This window comes from Onychostoma macrolepis, chromosome 22, assembly GCF_012432095.1.
Source record: "Onychostoma macrolepis isolate SWU-2019 chromosome 22, ASM1243209v1, whole genome shotgun sequence".
Taxonomy (NCBI): domain Eukaryota; kingdom Metazoa; phylum Chordata; class Actinopteri; order Cypriniformes; family Cyprinidae; genus Onychostoma; species Onychostoma macrolepis.
The window spans coordinates 8,773,101-8,793,453 of NC_081176.1; the positions used below are offsets into that span (position 1 = coordinate 8,773,101).

The 20,353-nt window shown below is 36.7% G+C and overlaps 2 protein-coding genes across 4 annotated transcripts in view; one reads left to right on the plus strand and one right to left on the minus strand.

The window, feature by feature from the left end:
* impact (impact RWD domain protein) overlaps positions 1-13,121 on the minus strand; it is a 29,771-nt gene extending 16,650 nt beyond the window's left edge. Inside the window, exons 1-8 of one of the 3 annotated variants that reach the window (XM_058761095.1) lie at positions 13,036-13,121; positions 12,839-12,908; positions 12,257-12,385; positions 11,765-11,817; positions 11,612-11,674; positions 10,784-10,863; positions 2,513-2,644; positions 856-950 (exon numbers count right to left, since the gene is read on the minus strand). In XM_058761095.1, coding sequence (XP_058617078.1) covers positions 856-950; positions 2,513-2,644; positions 10,784-10,863; positions 11,612-11,674; positions 11,765-11,817; positions 12,257-12,385; positions 12,839-12,883 — 597 coding nt within the window. In that variant the 5' untranslated portion in view covers positions 12,884-12,908; positions 13,036-13,121. The other 2 variants (XM_058761097.1, XM_058761096.1) reach the window with 2 other exon arrangements.
* Positions 13,122-14,122: 1,001 nt separating this feature from the next.
* On the plus strand, positions 14,123-20,039 carry ing5a (inhibitor of growth family, member 5a). The gene is made up of 8 exons (XM_058761098.1): positions 14,123-14,291; positions 14,807-14,878; positions 15,068-15,234; positions 16,284-16,395; positions 16,492-16,594; positions 17,185-17,320; positions 17,397-17,458; positions 17,539-20,039. Exons 1-8 carry the CDS (start codon positions 14,255-14,257, stop codon positions 17,576-17,578), a joined length of 729 nt encoding a protein of 242 aa, XP_058617081.1. The 5' UTR covers positions 14,123-14,254; the 3' UTR covers positions 17,579-20,039.
* The last annotated feature ends 314 nt before the right edge of the window (positions 20,040-20,353 follow it).

Sequence of the window (20,353 nt, forward strand, 5' to 3'; positions counted from 1 at the left end):
AAACAACACCCAGTAACTGCATAGCAACTTAATAAAAAAAACAACCAGAACACTCTAGTAACTGCATAGCAACATGTAAAAAACAACACCCCAGTAACTGCATAGCAGAATTACAAAGTAGCCAAAATGTAAACACATCTATCTCTATTTAACACTTCAGCACTTAAAAACACCAGCTGTATGGGTTTATAAACCCACTGTGTGCTTCACAAACGCATTTGTTTTCATATAAAGCCGGCGGAAGGCTGAACACGTAAACAGTCAGAGTTTGGCTTCAAACTGTCAATCACACAAAGGAAATTGGTTTATGTATGAACAAGTGGCGGAAATGTCAACGTCTTACTTAAGGGCAGAGTGTCATTCAAGACGGCTGCTCAGCTGTCGCGCAACAGTTGCAGTGTCAAGCGCGTTGTAACTGACGCACAGTGCTGACACCTGCGCAGTCAATGTTTGTTAAAATGACCGCGACTGTCTCACACGAGCATGGACGTGGAAGACAATGAAGTTTGGGGAAGAGAGGTTTAGATGCAGCCTGTAATAATGCGTCAGGGGCAGGTGTGCGTGAGTCATACACCACGCATCCAGCTGGGCACGGTGAACGGCGACACTTCTGTGACACGACAAGTGTCTGTTTGCACCGAAACACGGGGGAGTGAACTCCAGAAGTTAAAAAGAGACGAAAGCGAGCGCTGAGGGCACTAGAGACCGGAGTGATCGGCATTTCAAAAACAGTGTCAAGTACTGATATGAGGCTTTTATTAAACACAGATTCTTCAGGCCTGATATCTTTGGCAAGAAAAATGGTTTAGTCGGCACACAGAGTCTGATACAGGGAACATGGGTAATGACTCACACCTGTTCAGGAGTCAGCACCGCGGCTAAATGAGGCTGGAACGTGCTCCGTCTATCCGTGATTGTCTCCCCGTGTTTAATCAGTGGCAACTCTTCATCTACAACAAAAACAAACAACAAAAGCAAATAAAAGCACTCCTTTGAATGACTGGCGAACCACTAATGACTAATTAACTGGGATCGCTTTACACAAGACGTGCCTGTCATCTGTTCTATGAAAGGAGTTTTAAAGTCAAAACTGACCCTATTTACTTTCTCAAAGCTCAAGGGCTTGCAGAACTTCCCACTTTTCATGATCTATTCAATTTTGTGTTGATAAAATAAAACGAGTCACGAACAATGGGTCTCATTTACTAAGCATGTATACGCTAGGGATGCAACGCAGTTCAATACATTCCTCTGGTCTTTAACCACGGTGCAACAAATTAACAACAAAAGACTACTGTAAGCTTCTGTACCCTGGAAAGAAACGTGCATTATTATATGTCTACTTAAAATGTCTTTTGACAGAGGAATTATTTTTCCGATTTTACCCCAAAATAGGATGGTTTGGTCATTATTGAGCGCTATAAACACATGTAATCATACTGGTAGCCAGAGGGGCCTAGTATACGCATAAACTGAAATCTGTGCATTAATGTTTTCGCGAACAAATCATGATTCACCATTAACTTTCATGCTAAAATGCATTCTAAATTTACGGAAAAATGTATGAAACCAAACGTACACACAAAGAGTCTCATATGTTTGTTGAGACTGACGAAGGGCTGTAAAATCAAGATTTTTCGTAAACCTTGGGCATGCAGTCACTCATTTAAGAATACTCCAAATTCATTAACATTAGAACGAATTCATGTGCGTTTTGGGAGTTCAAGTTTTGCGAGAAGTTGTCCTGCGCGTACAAATACAAGATAATCCACGTAATTAGGGATGCACTGATACCGATACTATGCTCCTGTACTCGTACTCAGACGCCGATAACACACAACGTCCAGACAAAGAAACAGAGACAACAGAGAGCTGAATGGAGTTATTAGAGATTATGGCGAAGTATGAATGCATAATGTTAAACATTCATGCGTATGCACGCAGAGTGGACTGAGTGTGCGGCGGCACAGATGCACGAGCTTGTCGAGAGCGAATATCCCTTTCTCACAGACATCACTGGAACGTTTGTAGTTCGTTCGGATATGTCAAAAGCAAGTGAATAAACCAATGCACAAGTTACTTAACAGTAAGGGGAGAGAGAGAGCGAGCGAGCACACTTCTGTTGCGTTATCTTTATTGCTGTTCGCTCACTTAGCACACACATCATTTGGATTAAAACTAAATCGTAAATATAAAACAAAATTTATTGGGGCATTCACTATAAACAACATTTATTCTAATCGTCAAGCATGCATGACTTTATGGCGAAAGCGAATCTAGCCTGTGTGAAATGCTCTAGGCTTAATGGAAAAGATGTGACTGCGGTCTAAGTGGGGGTACTCAGAAGAATGTTAAATGCCCCAGGGGGTACGCCACAGTAAAACGTTTGAGAACCACTGCTCTAGGCTATACATGTCCCTCTCATTCTGCACAAGCCCAGTGAGACCCAGTGTTTCTCTCTTTAGGAATTCCTTTGGAGTGTGGAAAAGAATGCCAGTATATTGGAACATACCATCAGAAGCACTGGAGAAGAGCTGAGCTGATTGGTTGGCGAGTTTTAGCATGCTGTAGTCTGGAAGTTCGTCCTCGTCGTAGTCATGACCTTCTTCCTCTGTTGTCACCGTCTTACCCATTTCTGGTCCATCTAAAAACACAGATGCATGCGCAGACCAATGAATTGTGGTGGAAACTAATAATTTAACAGATCGTTGAACATTTCAGTCAATCAGCAGTCTACAAAGGACAACAAGGACACACAATGCAATATGCCAGGCTTTTTGCTCTAAGAAAATTATATATAAATGATTAAAATAAACAGTGCTCAAGATGAAAATAAAGAAAGGTCAGTGACATTCTCTCACGAGTTTCTTTAATTAATCATCAAACATGCATATAGTCCTTAATGTCTCTTTTGAAACAACACATACTTGCACTGTAAACAATGCATGGAAACATCCCAAAGAGCCCCATTCATTAAACAACAGCAGTTGAACATAAACCGAATGCAACAATTTACACTCAAAAAAAGTTTTTTTTAAGCTCTTTATTGGCTTTTTTTTTTTTTGTATATATAGTGGAAAAGTGTTCTTTAGATTATTAATATGTTCTTCAAAATGGTTCTTTTAGGAATTGTTCACTGCAAGGTTTTTTGGGAACCCAAAATGGTTCTTCTATGGCATCACTGCAAATACCCCTTTCTGGGACCTATTTTTTTAAGAGTATACGCTAAAGACGACACATTCGGACTCAAATCACTGGCAGTCGTTTTCCATGTGTCATCTGGAATCTTGAAACTAAATGAGAACTAAATGAAGTCCCAATCAGCCGTTCCAGCTGTTCTGAAGTACGGCATTAAGATTCAGTGATAAAAACCGCTTTCCCACACATTCGACCAAGGAATATCCTTGACGTCTGCATTTTCATGGTCATAGAGGCTTAAAACGTTTCAAAATCCCTTTTCGGAGATCGCTAGAGATGCTTTTCATTTGTATGCCCTGTCAGGAACTGGGTCTTGGCATCAGGGGCGTTGGAACAATAGGAAAAGTGGGAGGAAGACATTATGAATCTCATCAGCCTCTCTTCAGAAGCACGACATGGTTTTAAATGCCTAGTTGACATTCATACGAGACACTATTTGAAAGCTTAAATGCTAAGTTCAGCGATTGGACCTAAAGCTCTGTGAATAATAAAAAAAAAAGTGCTTATTTTTGCTGAAGACTTTTCTTCTCATCAGTTGTTCACATCTTGTGTCCTCAGGACGTTTGTTCAGCACACAAACTCTGTGCCAGATGTGGCTCAGATGATGAATATTAATTGCATTATGTGACGGTTGGCAGAGATTTCTGCTTGATCATAATGCTGACGCTCCACATCAAACCAGATAAACCTCTTTAAAATATCTTGCTATATACTAAAATAAGGGAAGTAGACCAGTTTCTAAAAGTTCAAGTGGTTGCGATTAAATGTCAGCGTACAAATGTCAAAAAACATCCTGAGATCCGAACACATCTTAATGGGAGAATTGGTTTTCTGGGTTCCCAAGTACCTTGAAATTTCAGTGACTTCAAGGACTATTCCATGTCTGGAAATCACACATTTTAAGTTCCCTAACCCTTCCAGGTCTTCCATGACTGTTTTTCAACAGGAAATGATAGGAAGAACTGTTGCCATACCCTGCTCAGAATAGTGAAGTATATATTACAACCCTTCTGACCACAAAATTAACCTCAAGCTCATCTTTAAACAAACATCTGAGGGATCTCAACAGAAAATACCTCTGAAAGTGCTGAGGTGCGCTTGGCTTTTCCTCTGTTTAGTTCAGTGAATCTGAGGCAAATCAATTTGGGAATTTAATTATAGCTGAGAAAAATATTTAAATGGTTCTAAAGCTTTAACGACCTTTGACTGCTTTCCATTTCTCTTCAACCGCCCCCACCTCTCAGTGTCAGACGTGAATATTCATGCCCCGCGGAAATATAAAAAAAACACAACCTTTTGATCTCTCTGAGGGGCCTTCACCGCACAACCTGCTGTAACTAGCATCTCATCTGCATAATTACTGTAAAAACAGAGCTGATGTTTGCCGAGTGCGAAGGGAGGCGGCACTTTTCATGACACCGTCAAGTATTAGGCCTATAATCATTCAGTTGATGAGGGAAGACGCTAATTACCTTCCCTCTGAAGTTTGATATTAGATTAAGTTACTTCTTCCGAAGTGACGTCAGCGCCAAGCACGAGAGCCGTGTATTGGGAGCCGGGTGTATTTAGGCCTGTTTGTTTACCAAAACGTGTGGGGGGAACAAATTAGCATCGCTAATGTAATATTCGCACTACAAAAAAGAAACAACTGCACGCACACTGAGCACATCACAGCGAAACAATGGGGTTTCGGAATCGCACACGGAGTCGTCAAAGCTGAAACGTTCATCAGCAAAACAGAGGAAATCAAGTTGGAACGAAACAGATGTTCAAAACAGGTAATCAAGGGCTTGATTTAACTTTGGCGTTCGTTTCTTCAAAACACTAATGAATCATTCAAAAGACAGATTCTCCGTAGGACACGGGCAACCTGTCGAAGTCGTGATCTGGAGATTGAGAGTTAAACGAACGGTGTAGTAAACAACACAAGGTCGCTATCGTCAATTGCTTCCAATTTGCTTGACATGCTGAATGCAGGTTCTTTGACAAATCTTTTTATATCTGCACACACTGGTTACATCAGAGCATGGGACTCGTGTAAAATCCCTGCCAACAAAAACTATTTACGGTGGTTAGCTGGCTTCTAGTTAGTCATCTATTGTTTTTAGAGGGTTTCTGGGCACTGGCTACTCTGAAAGTCACGCTAACCTAATTTAAAGTTGGTGCATACTACAATTTGAGACACAGGCCTCCAACAAAGTTCTGATTGTGTCACAGTCCTGCAGTGTAATGACAACGGCCTAATGAAGAACCGAAAGGAGTGCAGAGAATAATGATACATGTGGAAAAACAGATCGATGTAAAAACTCATTATTTGGCAACATCATATCCTGTTTCTCCCCATCCAAATTATGCTCTTTGCATCCTACAGACTTCTGCTGACAAATACACACTGATATCTGGGTGCCGGAGAAAGACGACACACACAGTTCGTTTTCATCTACTACAGACATTGTAACAATACAAAGCAAGTTGAAAATTGGTAAAATGATCCTTTAGCCAACAACAACAATGAAAGTGCACAGAAAAATGGCTTTAGCCCAGCGATATCCTGCATTCATGCAGTGATTAAACTGCCTGAGGTCACACAGTTTCTGCCCTGATGGTTTCTAGTAGGTGCTCATGCAGTGGATCACCGTCTGCACTGCACCTTGAGATTGATTTTGTCAGCAGGGATGTGTCTCGTATCTAGGTGTCCTGATAGGATGTCAAGACTCAACGTGCAGAACGCTTACTGATGGGTGAAGGTCAAATCAGAAGGTCTGTTTACATCCTGATTACATCCTGATTACCGCCGTTTAATTTTGTCACCTTGAACCGTTTGCACTTTTTCTCAAGACTTATCACTCGAACTTTGTTACGTCTACAAACATGTCATTTTGTTTCTATTACAGGGTTCTAATGAAGCAAGATCTGATACGTTCGCCAACCCACACGCCTGTAATTGAGTGTATCTGAGTTTATGGAGTGTGGCACCTTATGAAGACCTCGTGGCAATAATTAATGGGACTTTGCTAACGAACAGGACGGCTAGTCACGCGGCCATTTCCATTTTTTCCCCTCCATTCAGTTGGAGCTCCATTTCCCTCTTGAGCGCGCCATTCATGGAAACTCATTTGCATATTAAAACCGTTGACATACATACATAATTTCAGTCGCAATTATCACATTCAGCGAAAGGCGTGGGAGAGCTGTCCTTCAAAAACAATAGCTTTTAAGGATTCATACGGCGGTGTTTGGAAGTGGACTATCGTCTGACTGTTAACCAGTGATGGTAAACTGCATACTGCTCGTACTAGTATGGAACAGCAAGCAACAAGTAGCACTTGAAATTGATAACTAGTTGACGTTATTCGTAGATTGCAATAATTTTTTGCATCTACAGACCACCAATGGGTAATTAGCTTCTATTGTAGCACGTTACTGGCAGACAGAACTACAAATCAAAGACTTAAACGTTGCAATTACGAGTTTATTATGGGATAGTAATGAGAAGCTCCTATATGATGGGAGATCACGGAACTGGCAATCAACAGGAAATTATGTAACAGATATACTGTAAAATGCTAACGAGCAGGATGCAGATAAATTATGTGTAAAAAGACCAAAAAAAAACCTAACCACATGCAGAGACTTGGCCTCCTCACAAAATGTCTCCCTCCCAACCAAATCAGCCAATCCCGAACATGCAAAAATGATTGACAGGCATCCGCTACCTACACATTTTTGATTGAGCCAAAAATAAGAAGCACAGCCGGCACTCAGCAAGATTTTTTTTTTTTTTTGCTTTAAGGAATCAGGGGCTGTCATGGAGTGTGATTTCTCAGGACACCTTGTGAGCTTTCGGGTAATAGGGACATTTTATGTGGCAGAAAAATGCCTACAGCACCTTTATACAACAAATAAACATGTCTACACTCAGATTAACTCTACTTTTGGGGAAAAAAGTGTTATCGACCCAAGCTAACAAAGCGAATTCCCTCCTTTAAAAAGGTTTCAAAAAAAAAAAGAAAAAAAGAAGAGCTGAGAAAACGAGCTGAGTGTCAAAACCCATCAGGGTCAATTCTTGGACTTGCCACTGACCTCATGGGAACTTTTAGAGCCCTGGTGAAAAAGATTAACAGGTTCTGTCAAGGCAGCACAAGTCTTTTCATCGATTACGATTAGATCTCCCCAACGCCAAGGTCTGTGACAGGAGGGAGAAGGAGCGCTCTTAAAAAACCATCTACTTTCGCCGCGGCAGGCTGCTGTGTTCATTTTATCCAAACAATTCGACTTAATCGAGATGGCTAGATCAAAGGCATGGATCCAATATCCGGCGTGCAATAATTTTGGCAAACATTATGTTCAAAGGCAAGAGAGATTTGAGGCGGACAATGAGGAGAAATGACACGGGAACGAGCGACTGGGCCACTCAAGTGAAAAGCATCCTGACGTTTTACATTGTGCGGCGATTCACAAGAATTTCAATATGCAGGGAAAAAGTGTGAACGTAGAAACTTGCCATCCAGAGATTGGACTTATGGGTACTGACTCGTGGGATATTATCCTGTCAGGTGCTGAGGTCCTGTCAACCGCCCAGTCGGTATCAACAGGGTTATTTTTATCATGACTTTAGCGCACTGAATTGAACCTTCCCGTAGCTCAAACAAGTAGACTGAAGCTTACAATAACAAGGTCATGGGTTCGATTCCCAAGGAGAGCAAGAACTGCTTGAATGCATTTAATAAAAGCATCTACCAAATGCATGAACGTAAAAGTAATGTGATGTTGACAAGTATTTACCACAACCACAGTTTAATCTTCAAAATGACTCTGGAACCCATTGACTTTCATTGTATGAACAGAATAAACGCTGCAACATTTGTCAAAATATCTTTTTTGTGATGTGTGATAAACTGCTTTGGTTATTCCCATTTGGAAGCTGATTTTGATAAAAGCTCAAGCTATATTTTGTAGAACGTTGGGAACCAACTAACTTTGGACCCCATTGACTTTCATTATATTAATGGGATAAACACTTCGACATTTTTCAAAATACCTTCTTTTGTGATATAATGAATTGCTTGGGATTAGGGATGGACAGTATGACCTAAAACCTCCATTAATTAACACTTTACCTTGATTACGATTATTGAGTGACTATTTTAATTTGTATTTTTTAATTTTTTTATTTTTAGTTAGTTCATTAAAGGTTTGTACTGTAAATATACTCAACTATTAAAGGTGAAAAAGTGCATTTCTTACCTTCTGATTTAAAAATAATTGATGGAAACAAACTATTTACAACGAACAATTGAAATCAAAGCTTGCTTGAAATGAGACGTCTTATGAAAAAAAGTCACATTTCAATTTTACTGTAAAAAAAATTTATAAATAAAAGGAAAAATGTAAAAAGTAGAAAATAACCAGTATTTCTTGCAAACAAAATACATTTAAATATTGTCATGCGAAACCAGGAATGTTTTTTAAAAATAGCGCAGCGCAGAATGTCTACTCCGCCATATTGCCGTCAAAAACAAAAGTTGCCATGCCAATCTGCTACTGTAAACAAAAGCTTGCACGCTTGTCCCGCCTCCGGGGTCTTCTGATTGGTCCACAGTTTTGGAACTGACATTGATGAGATGCGTGTAAAAGCTTTAATTATTTAACGCGCCATTTATGCGCGAGATGCTACAAAAGACAGAAGCGCGACGGTCATACACATCCGTAGAGCACCGACTACACACACGGAAGTATGTTTTTAAGGGGAAAGTATTAACATGATTTAAAAAAACGAACTGACATGGGAACATTATGTCGGTTAGAGGTTCTGAATATTGGTTTCGATTTCTTTATGATTAATCGTCCTGCCCTACTTGGGATATTCCCCTCTGGAAGCCAATTTTGATAAAAGCACCATATAGGTATTTTGTAGAATGTTGGGAAACAACTTTGGACCCCATTGACTTTCACTGTATGGACGAAATAAACAAAATTTTTGTGATTTATAATAAATTGTTTAGGATATTTCCATTTGGAAACCAGTTTTGATAAAACCGCCAGCTAGATGTACAACGTTGGGAACCAAACGACTTTGGACCCCACTGACTTTCATTGTATGAATGGAATACACGCTTGAACATGTTTCAAAATATCTTCTTTTGTGATACATGGTAAATTGCTTGGAATATTCCCATTTAGAAGCTAGTTTTGCGCCAGCTAGATGTTTTGTTGAATGTTGGGAACAAAACGACTTTGGATCCCTTTGGTTTTCGTTGTATGGATAGAAAAAACATCACTGCTACATTTTTCAAACTATCTTTTTTGTGATACATGATAAATTGCTTGGGACATTCCCATTTGGAAACTGCTTTCGATAAAAGCATAAATGTTTTCTGAAATCCATTTTTAACTACACACCACACTCTCTTGACTCTGCCAGCATTCACAGCGCCATTATGCCGAGTTTTTATAACTTCCTTAGTTATTGAGATGCTGCTCTCCGCCTACCAGTTTTCAACAATCAAAAGAGGCTGCTTTCCGTGAGCTGAAGGGTCTATTACTTCTAGGTTAATGACAGGCCGTGTACCTGATTGCCGGCAGGCCCCGTGCACCTGTTTCAATTGTGCCTCCTTCCTGTATATTTCCGCAGAGAACACCGTATGCCTCCTATTCTTTTCAAAGGGCTGATGAAACCGCAGACCTGAACATTTGCTTGATTTTTCTAAGTCGAGCACCTATGCTTTTTTGTTATTTTTGCATCTGATCATGTGTAATTTCCATCTGCCGGTGGACCGCCGTGTTCCCTAAAAGCCGGAGGGAATAAATGACAGCGTGATTCCCCTCCTGACTCTAATTCTCCCGCTTTCCAGAGTTCACTTTATACAAAAATGAGCGCGCTTCCAGCGTGGCGCTCAAAACAACACAACAAAACCCTGGTGGGGCTTTAAAACAGAGGGCAATTAGTTCACAGAAGAAGCATCTGGTGCTGTGACAAAATCCAAAAGCACAAACGCTCCACAGTCTGTGTCTGAGACGCTCGTACTGTCTGGAAAAACACAACTTCAGCTGACCTCTCCCTGTCTGGTTTTACTTTCTGTAAGTCTGTCTATGTTCTGCAGAATATAAAGCTGAAAAGTTTCACTCAGCAAAGCAACATAATATGCATCTAAATCAACAGACATGCAATGCCAATGACACTGAATGCATTCACACATCACATTAAAAATAAAGAAAGGTGGGGAAGATTAACCAAGAACGACTCGGCCGTATGAGCCAAGTCTAATACTTCACGTGTATTTGTGAACAGAATCATGTTCATTACTGACTTCACCATCTAATTTCTCTCCCACGACAAACCTATTCATTCAGTCCCTAGATATGCATCAGTCTTGCATAATAAAGACAGATTTTGAGCATCTTGCATCACATTTCAGCAAAAGACACATGGAGTGACCGTCTACTGCCCTCTACTGTACAACCCCACATCAGCACAGGTATTACTGCAGAAAAGCCACTTTCATGACTCATCATTAGCAAAAAAAATGACAATAAGGATAACTAAAGTTCAGTCTAATTCAGCACAAGCTACGTTAGTTCTTACCTGCACTTTGTGATTTTTCTATGAGGAATTCTCTTATTTTCTCCACCCACAGGTACAGAATACTCTCCCCTGTGTTCTCCCTATATTAAAAAACACAAGAAACTCGCTCATCATGTGAGATGTTATCAATAGATACATTACATATTTGATCATTACTATTATAGAATAAAATAACACATAATGAATATATTAATTATATTACATTAATATTATTATTAGCATTCTAAATTACCACATAATACTGAAAATATATTGTTAATAATATTTATTTTAACATTGCATTCAAATTACTAATATTAACGGTTCATTTACCATAAATCAATATATTAAATATGATATTTTGCTGCTAAATTAAATTATAGACGTGGTTTAAATACATGACATTAATATTATATTTGTATATTATTATTAGTAATAATATAAAAGGCCATATTAAATTGAATATGTTAACATTTATTTTAATAATGCATTGTAATGACTAATATTAATGCTTTATTTATTATTAAAATAATATATTTGCTGCTATATTAAATAATTGTGTTCTAAATATATACTGATAATTTACCATTAATATTACAGAATAAAATATTATATATAATAATCATATATCTGTTATATATATATGTCTATATTACATTTAAAACATTATCTGTATATGTAACAGATATTATATACATATATAACAGTGATAACACGATAGGCTCATATTATACTGAATAATTTTTTTTTTTTTTCATAACACATGACACGTACAGTTATGAAGCTCTGCATGAAGTCTCTGTAGACTCACATGACTGATGTGTATATTACACTGACACACATACTCACACATACAGCTCCTCTAAACTGTTGGACAGAGTGGTTCTGTCTGCTCCTCTGAGCCAGCCGGCGCTGTCCGGACAAAACAACATGCCAATCAAATATCATATTCAGGTCACAAAACCCAAAACTCAGAATGAAAGCAATCAGACATAACGTTACTTGATCTGATATATCGGAGGCGCTGAGCTCGGGTAATCTGGAGGAAGTATGATCTTCAAACAAACAGAAACACACATTAAACACTCATAAACACAACCGTGACCCTGCAGCACAAAACCAGTCATAAGTAGCATGGGTATATTTGTAGAAATAGCCAACAATACATTGTATGGGTCAAAATTATCCTTTTTTTTTAATGCCAAAAATCATTAGGATATTAATTAAAGATCATGTTCCATGAAAATATTTTGAAAATGTCCTACAGTAAATTTTTGATTAGTAATATGCATTGCAAAGAACTTCATTTGGATGACTTTAAAGGTGATTTTCTCAATATTTAGATTTTTTTGCACCTTCAGATTCCAGATTTTCATTTATTTCAATTTATTTCTTCAGCTCTCAGATGATGTATAAATCTCAGTTTCAAAAAATGTATGCTTATGACTGTTTTTGTGGTCCAGGGTCAGAGGGTCAGCTCTGTGACTCTCACACCTGTAAACAGAGCGTAAGTCTGGGCCGCTGAGAGTCATCCGAGACCCTGATGCAGAAGACTCGGGCTGCTTCATCGATCACACACCACTCCTCCGCGTAGATGGAGGACAGCGCCTCGATCTCCTCGATCTGTGACACACACACACACACACACACACACAGATGTTGTGTTTCCATGTTTTATTTGGACATTGATAGGTGTAATGGTGTTTATACTGTACAAACTGTCATTTCTAAAGCCCTACACCTAAACCTACCCCTCACAGGAAACTTTCTGCATATTTAGATTTTCAAAAACTTAATTCTGCATGATTTATAAGCTTGTTTCCTCGTGGGGACCTAACAAATGTCCCCATAAGGTCAAAAGTCTCTGGTATTACTATCCTTGTGGGGACATTTGGTCCTTACAATGTAGCATAAACAAGTACACGCACGCACGCACGCACGCACACACGCACGCACGCACGCACACGCACACACGCACGCACGCACGCACACACACACGCACGCACGCACGCACACACACACGCACGCACACACACACACACACACACACACACACGCATCACGTGACCGACTCACCTGAGCCCGCAGGTCCGCGTCATCGCGCTCCTCTGACGCGTCCATCTAATTTAACACACGCATCGCTGAGCTGAGAGAGTTAAACACACCGTTGAATGGTTAATATGTATAATCATATACTGTAACTATCGATCGAGACAGTAGAGAAGTAGAGTCGTGTGTTTAAAGTGTCAGGTGTAAAGCACGTGCGATCTTACAGGAGGAAAAACTCCAAAACTATTCACACTCAGCGCTGTTCACAGAGCCACCCACAGTACTTCCGGGTTACAGCATAGTCACGTGGGTTCAACACGTTCTTGAATATTGTTTGTGCCTCATTTAAATATTAAAATGATAGGATAAAATAATTATTTTTTTATTACTTTTTATTATTTATTATATTTAATACATTTAATAAGTATATATATATATATATATATATATATAAAGCACATATGTATAAGTATATATTTATATATATATTACTACATACTACATTACTACAATAAATGTTATATTTGATCATTAATTTTATGCAATAAAGTATTATATATAATTGCTAAAGTTGTGTATTTGATTATTAATATTAGTACATTTACATTTAGCAGATGCTTTTAATCCAAATGAGGACAATAGAAGCATTTTTACTATTATTTTATTATTAAACAAATTGTCTGCTAAATTACTAAATGTAAATGTTTTTGATTATGAATAAAATAAAACAAAAAAGTCAATATATTTGATAATAAATATTATGCTAATACTGCTTTTTTAATAATGCATTCAAATTACTAATATTGTAAAATAATGTTTTATCACTAAATTAATACATTAAATATGATATTTTTGTAAAATTTTAAGTTATTGATGCGTTCTAAATAAATAATGTTTTAATGTTTATTGTGTTAATTAATGTTTTTGAATATTAAAAGGTCCATATTTACATTATGATAATGCATTAATATAACTAATATTACAATGTTATTGCCTTAAATTAACGCATTAAATATTATTATATGATAGCGTCTATATTAAATGTTTGAAGTGTTATGAAATAAATACATTTAATATATATATATATATATATATATATATATAATGTATGTATGTATATAATTAATTCCAACAGTAACACTTGTTTTATAGTTTAAATGTAAAATAAATATGTAAAATATTATTGCAGTGATTTATATTAATGTTTTGTGTATTGTCATATCTCTCTCTCTCTCTCTCTCTACATCTATCGATCTACGGCGATGGACATCAGAAGAACGCTAATGAGCCAAGCCCCATTGCCAGCCAATCAAAACACGGCATTCACAAGCGTCACCAGCAGAGAGTTGCCTCATTAATTATTCATGACATACCAATGTTGTTCCACCTCACGCGGACTGGCGGAGGAGAAAAACACGCCGCGGACGAGTGAAGACCGTCACCATGGCGACAGCGATTTATCTCGAACATTATCTCGACAGTGAGTAGAATTAATTTCGGTAGTATTACGCTAGATTTAACGACATTTTAGGCGCAATGAAGGCGTTTTGAAAGGTCTAGTTTGAGGATGTTTTGGTGGCTAATGTCAGATTAGCATTAGCGAGCTGCAGCTAGTAAGCCAACAGGTTGATTAGCTTCCCTTCGACTGTATAAAACCGCGTAACATTAAATCTAATGTATTCTTTTATTTAGTTGTTAGGTCATTATATATACATGTACTGTAAAGCCACAGCAAGTTGTAAACACAGGACGGAAAGTAGTTAGCCAGCATGCTAACAACATGCTAAGTCAACAAACTGATGTTGTTTTTATGTCTCTAGTGAGATTTCATGTGTGTGTGTATGGAAATAACACATGTGTTTAATAAAAACAGACAGGTTTCTGTACGTTTTCTGCTTCAGAATAAAGAGTGGACGGTGACTGACTCGATACAGAACTTCCTCATGTATGTAAACAACATATTAAATTATGAGTGTTTTTTTTTTATGACCCTAGGCATTGAAAACCTGCCCTGTGAGCTCCAGAGAAACTTCACACTCATGCGGGAACTTGACAACAGAGCAGAGGGTGAGATGACACCCGGGCTGCGTCTCAAATCGTAGTGTGCTGTCTACCTAGGGAGCATTTCTGGGCATCATTGGAACATTAAATATGAATTACAAAAAACACAACTTGGGTGGAATGGATGGATGTGTTTTGCTTTTGCATTTACTGCTCATCGATGAATATGTTTTATTTTTTCTTCTTTTTTCGCAGAAAAGAAATGCGAAATCGATAAGCTTGCGGAAGAATACATTAAAAACGTCCGAAATCTGGCTCCGGATCAGAGAGTGGAGCACCTGCAGAAGATTCAGAACGGATTCAGCAAATGCAAAGAATACAGCGACGACAAAGTGCAGCTCGCCATGCAGACGTACGAAATGGTCAGTAATCGAGTTTAGATGTGAGTGACTTTAATCACGTTTGGGTGGAAACCTGGAAATATTATAATATTTTTATATTCATAAATGTTAATTCATTTTTAATTTGTTATTTCAGGATTTTCTATACTGAAAATGCCTCTTAACATTTTTTTTTTGAGCATCTTATTTTTAAACCATAAATATTTTTTCTTGTAGTAAACATTATTTTCTGGATTTTATATTCAGATTTGAAATATTTAATTCATAGTCAAAAATCATAGAGTTTTTTTTTTTATAGTAAATGTAATTTTCTGTATTTTATTTGAATATTTAATTGAGAAACTGTTTTATTGTCAAAAATCATAGATTTTAATAGTAAATATAATTTTATGTGTTTTATACTCAGCTCTAAAATATTGAGTAAAAACTTTTATTGTCAAAAATCATATAATTTTTATTTATAGTAAAGAATAATAATTGTCTGTATCTTATACTTAGCTTTGAAATATTTAATTGAGAAGAAATTGTTTTATTGTTAAAAATAATTAAATTTGTTATATTTAATAAATATAATTTCCTGTATCGTATACTCGGCTCTAAAATATTAAATTGAGTAAAAAATGCTTACTATTAAAATTTCTTTAATAGTAAACATAATTATCTATTTTATACTCAGCTGTACAACATGTAATTGAGCAGAAACTGTTTTATTGTCAAAATGTTACAATGTTTATAGTAAATTATAAAATCTGTATTTTACACTCAGCTCTGAAATATTTGAGTAGAGACAGTTGTATTATCAAAAATCTGATTTATCCAATATATATATTTTGTATTTTATACTCTGCTCTAAAATATTTGTGTAGAATTTGCAGTTTATATGATTTTTAGTTTAACTTTATTTGAAAGAGATAAAAATAGGAAATAATGATAGATGTTTAAATAGCCAATGACTAATGTTTTTAAATAGTTTGATTAAAATACTGCATATTCCCTGTTTGCACTGGGAATCTGCATTCATTTTGTTGTTGGTATTATTATTAAAAATAACGTGAGCATTTTGTCACCAGGTGGACAAACACATCCGAAGGCTGGATGCCGATCTCGCTCGCTTTGAGAATGAGCTGAAGGAAAAGTTGGAAGTCAGTGGCTACGAAAGTCCAGACAACAGAACGGCCAAGAGTAAGACAGACTGTGGCTTGATTTGGCCAAATATAACACATGTCATAATCAACATGATGTACGAGGATAATAAAACCCAACTGCTGTCCTTCGTAGAAGTAGGCGGTCGAGGAAGCCTGAAGGAAAAACGACGGTCGAAAGGAAGAGGACGCAAATCTTCAGACGACGACTCGCCACGGAAAAAGAAAATTAAGAACAGGTGAGAGTCGCAGTGCGTGAACTTTAGAAGAACTGATTAGGAACTGTTTCTTCATCAGACTTTGAGAAATACAGCATTCACCAATAGATCCTCTGAAGTGAATGGGTGCCGTCAAAATGAGAGTCCAAACAGCTGATAAAAACATCACAATAATCCACAAGTAATCTTGTAATCCAGTAAGTAATCTTGTGAAGCTAAAAACTGCGTTTATAAGAAACAAATCCATCATTAAGACGTTGTTAACTGAAATACTATCCATAATCCTCCAGTGAAAAAGTGTTCTGGTCTGAATCAGGAGAGAAATCTGCTCAGATCAAGCACCAGTCCAAAACAGCTCTAAACAAATATGCTGGTTAAAAACGTCTTAATGATGGATTTGTTTCAGCTTTTGTCTTCACAAGATATTAACTGGAGTGGTGTGGATTATTGAGATGTTTTTATCAGCTGTTTGGACTCTCGTTCTGACGGCACCCATTCACATCCATTGCTGAGCAAGTGATGCAATGCTACATTTTTCCAAATCTGATGAAGAAACAAACTCAAAAATACAGGTTTGAAGTGACATTTACATTGTTTTCTCGTTTCCGCAGCCCTGAGTTCTCTGAATCCATCCTTCCAGTTCACCCGTCAGACGTCTTAGACATGCCCGTTGACCCCAATGAGCCCACATACTGCCTGTGCCACCAAGTGTCATATGGAGAAATGATCGGATGCGACAACCCAGACGTACGACGTAACGCTTTAAACAGTTTATTAGCATTTCCTCATAGTATTTATTTAACAAAAATGCCTTTGTTAACAGTGTCCCATTGAGTGGTTTCACTTCGCTTGCGTTGATCTGACAACGAAACCCAAAGGGAAATGGTACGTCGGTCTGTTCACGAGAAACCGGCAATATCTCTGTTTCGAACATCAGAAAACAACGTTTCTGTTCTTTCTTCCAGGTTCTGTCCACGATGCACCCAGGATCGAAAGAAAAAATGAGATGCACATTTGTAACGTTGAGAGATTACATTTCTATATGAATATATATGTATGCATATATATATATATATGTATTTTGTCTAAGTGGTAAAATAGGATAATATATACTCCTTTATATGGCCATGATGAATTATATGAGGGTCGCGAGGAAACAAAGTTTTTATTTTTCAGAGTACTTGAAATGTTTCCATATGTTTAAGTTTCATTCTGTGTTGTCAAATTGTCATTTTCAGACAATCTAGGATATATTATATATGATATATATATATATATATATATATATATATATATTTTTTTTTTTTCTCTTTACTTACTGATTAGTATGTATTTTCATTTTTATGAAGCTTCAAGCAAATATCATGTCATTGTGCTTTGCTCGTGAAATGTTTTTAGCGTGGCACAAGTCGTTCGAAAGAATTTTGCTAAATTTTTAACACGCTGAATTCGGCAGCAAACATACGATTTGTATTTGCCGCTCTTGCACTTAAAGTATAACGCGACTACTTTTTTCTGCAACTATCGATTTGCTTTGAAACTCAACTTGTTGATCGAGCAAAGTGAAACTTCGAAGTGCAAGTGATACGTTTTATTGTTATGATTATGTAATTACAGACGATAATCCAAAATCTCATGCAGCATAAGTGCCGTTGTTTAAATTTCTTTTTTTCCCGTTCAAATTCTGCTTTATTCTTCGCTGTGTTAGCAAGAATATTTTGCAGAACTTAAAGCGACTAACTACTGTGGAAGCTTGTTTCCACCTCAGAATAAAAAATAAAAAAAAAAGTTATTTAACAATTCAGATTTGTTTCTCGCCATTCTCAAAATGTCGCAATTCTGATGCTGATGTGGCAATAAACTTGAATCAAGTCAACAAGTCATGTCGCAATTCTTTTTTTCTCATTATGGCGAAAAATTAAGTCTGAATTGTGAGATAAAAAGCCGCAATTATGTTTTTATATTCTGTGGCAGGAAAAAACCCAGCTGAATTGTGAGATATAAAATATATAAAGTTTTTTTCTCGCAATTGCGAGTTTACATCTCTCAATTCTTTAGTTTATATCTTGCAGTTGTGTTTTTGATTCCACCAGGGAATAAAAAAATAAAAAGGTAATTGCGACTTTTTACGTTTTGCGTTTATATTTCGCAATTCTGACTTTTTGTTGCAGTTGCGAGTATTATATAATTTGGACTTTTCTTCTCAGAATTGTGATATCTCACAATTCTTTAGTTTGTATCTTAGATTATATATTTAGTTTATAAAAAGCCACATTTACTTTTATTTCTGTGGCAGAAACCAAAAAAGCAATTCTGGGTTTATATGTAGTTATAGTGTTTTTTGTTTCTGCTAAGCAATAAAAAAAAAAAAAAAAAAAAAAGATCATTGTGACTTTTTAATCATAATTCTGAGTTTATATCTCACAATTCTGACTCTTTTGCAATTGCAAGTTAATATGCTTTAATTTGTATCTTGGAATTCTGACTTTTTTTCTCGCAATTGCACGTTGAATTCCGTGGCACAAAAAAATAGTTTATATTTCTTTAGTTTATATCTCGCAATTTTTTTTTTTTTTTTTTTTGCTTCTGCTGCGGAATAAAAAATCGAATTGTGACTTCTTATCTCGTAATTTTGAGTTTATATCTCGCAATTTAGATTTTTTTCTTGCAATTGCTAGTTTATATGTCAATTTAGACTTTTCTCACAATTCTTTAGTTTCTATCTCACAATTCTTACATTTTTCTCCAAATTGAGAGATATAATCTCATAACTGCAAGAAACAAAATCCGAATTGTGAGATAAAATGTTGCAATTACCTTTTTTATTCTGTAGCGCAAAAAAGAATTACGAGATCAATTTTTATTTCTTTAGAATACCTCTTTAGTTTATATCTCGCAATTGCGTTTTTTTGCTTCTTCCGTGGAATAAAAAATGTAATTGTGACTTTCTATCTCGTAACTCAATTTTTTTTCTCGCAATTGCAAATTTATGTCAATTCAGACTTTTCTTCTCAGAATTGCGACTTTGTCTTGCAATTCTTTAGTTTCAGAATTGTGAGATATAAACAGGAACAAAAGTCCAAATAGTGAGATAAAAAGTCACAGTTACCTTTTTTATGTTTTCATCCCGTGCGCGGAAACAGGCTAGCATAAACCACCGTGTTTCAAACTCCATCTTGAAAAAACATCTTGCTCCAGTTCTGAATGTTTTAAGCGTGTGGTTTTGGCAGTATCTGCCATCATTTCTCCAGCAGCTTTGATGCACTTTTTAAATGACCGGATTTGGCACTTATGGCCAGAAAGCTTTCAGATTCAGTGCCGTTTTTATGGCTGTAAAGGTTGGAAAAGCAAACCAACTGTCAGAGGATCAACCAAAGTGAGATCAAGCGGTGTTAACGCTGCTCTTGTGTTATTTTATCATCCTATATGTGATCCAAATATAAAACATGAAATATTTCTTTCATCATACTGACGTGAGACTACCTTATTGAACACACGTAACTGTGCTTTGTATCGTGTCATCAGTAGTGGGTAGAATCCACAAGGATGAAAGTATGACAATCAAGTAGCATTTTATTTTTTTTCATGTTTAACTATCCCTGAAATATATGGACTAGATGTTCCGTACAGCTTTTCGTAAAAACAAATAAATATTTACCATTACATCTCTTGTCGTTTGAAATTTATGTAAAGTATTGCGATATGAAGCAGTGTTGTTTTAGTATCATTACTATACTTAGTATTTAGTAATATTTTGAATTTAGTTTTATATTTTCCCTA

Bases quoted from the DNA above. Each gene is read 5' to 3' on its own strand.
- ing5a (XM_058761098.1), top strand. From the start codon at position 14,255: ATGGCGACAGCGATTTATCTCGAACATTATCTCGACA. The intron at 16,396-16,491 runs GTAAGACAGACT...TGTCCTTCGTAG, and splicing joins AGACAACAGAACGGCCAAGA to AAGTAGGCGGTCGAGGAAGC. The intron at 17,459-17,538 runs GTACGTCGGTCT...TCTTTCTTCCAG, and splicing joins ACGAAACCCAAAGGGAAATG to GTTCTGTCCACGATGCACCC.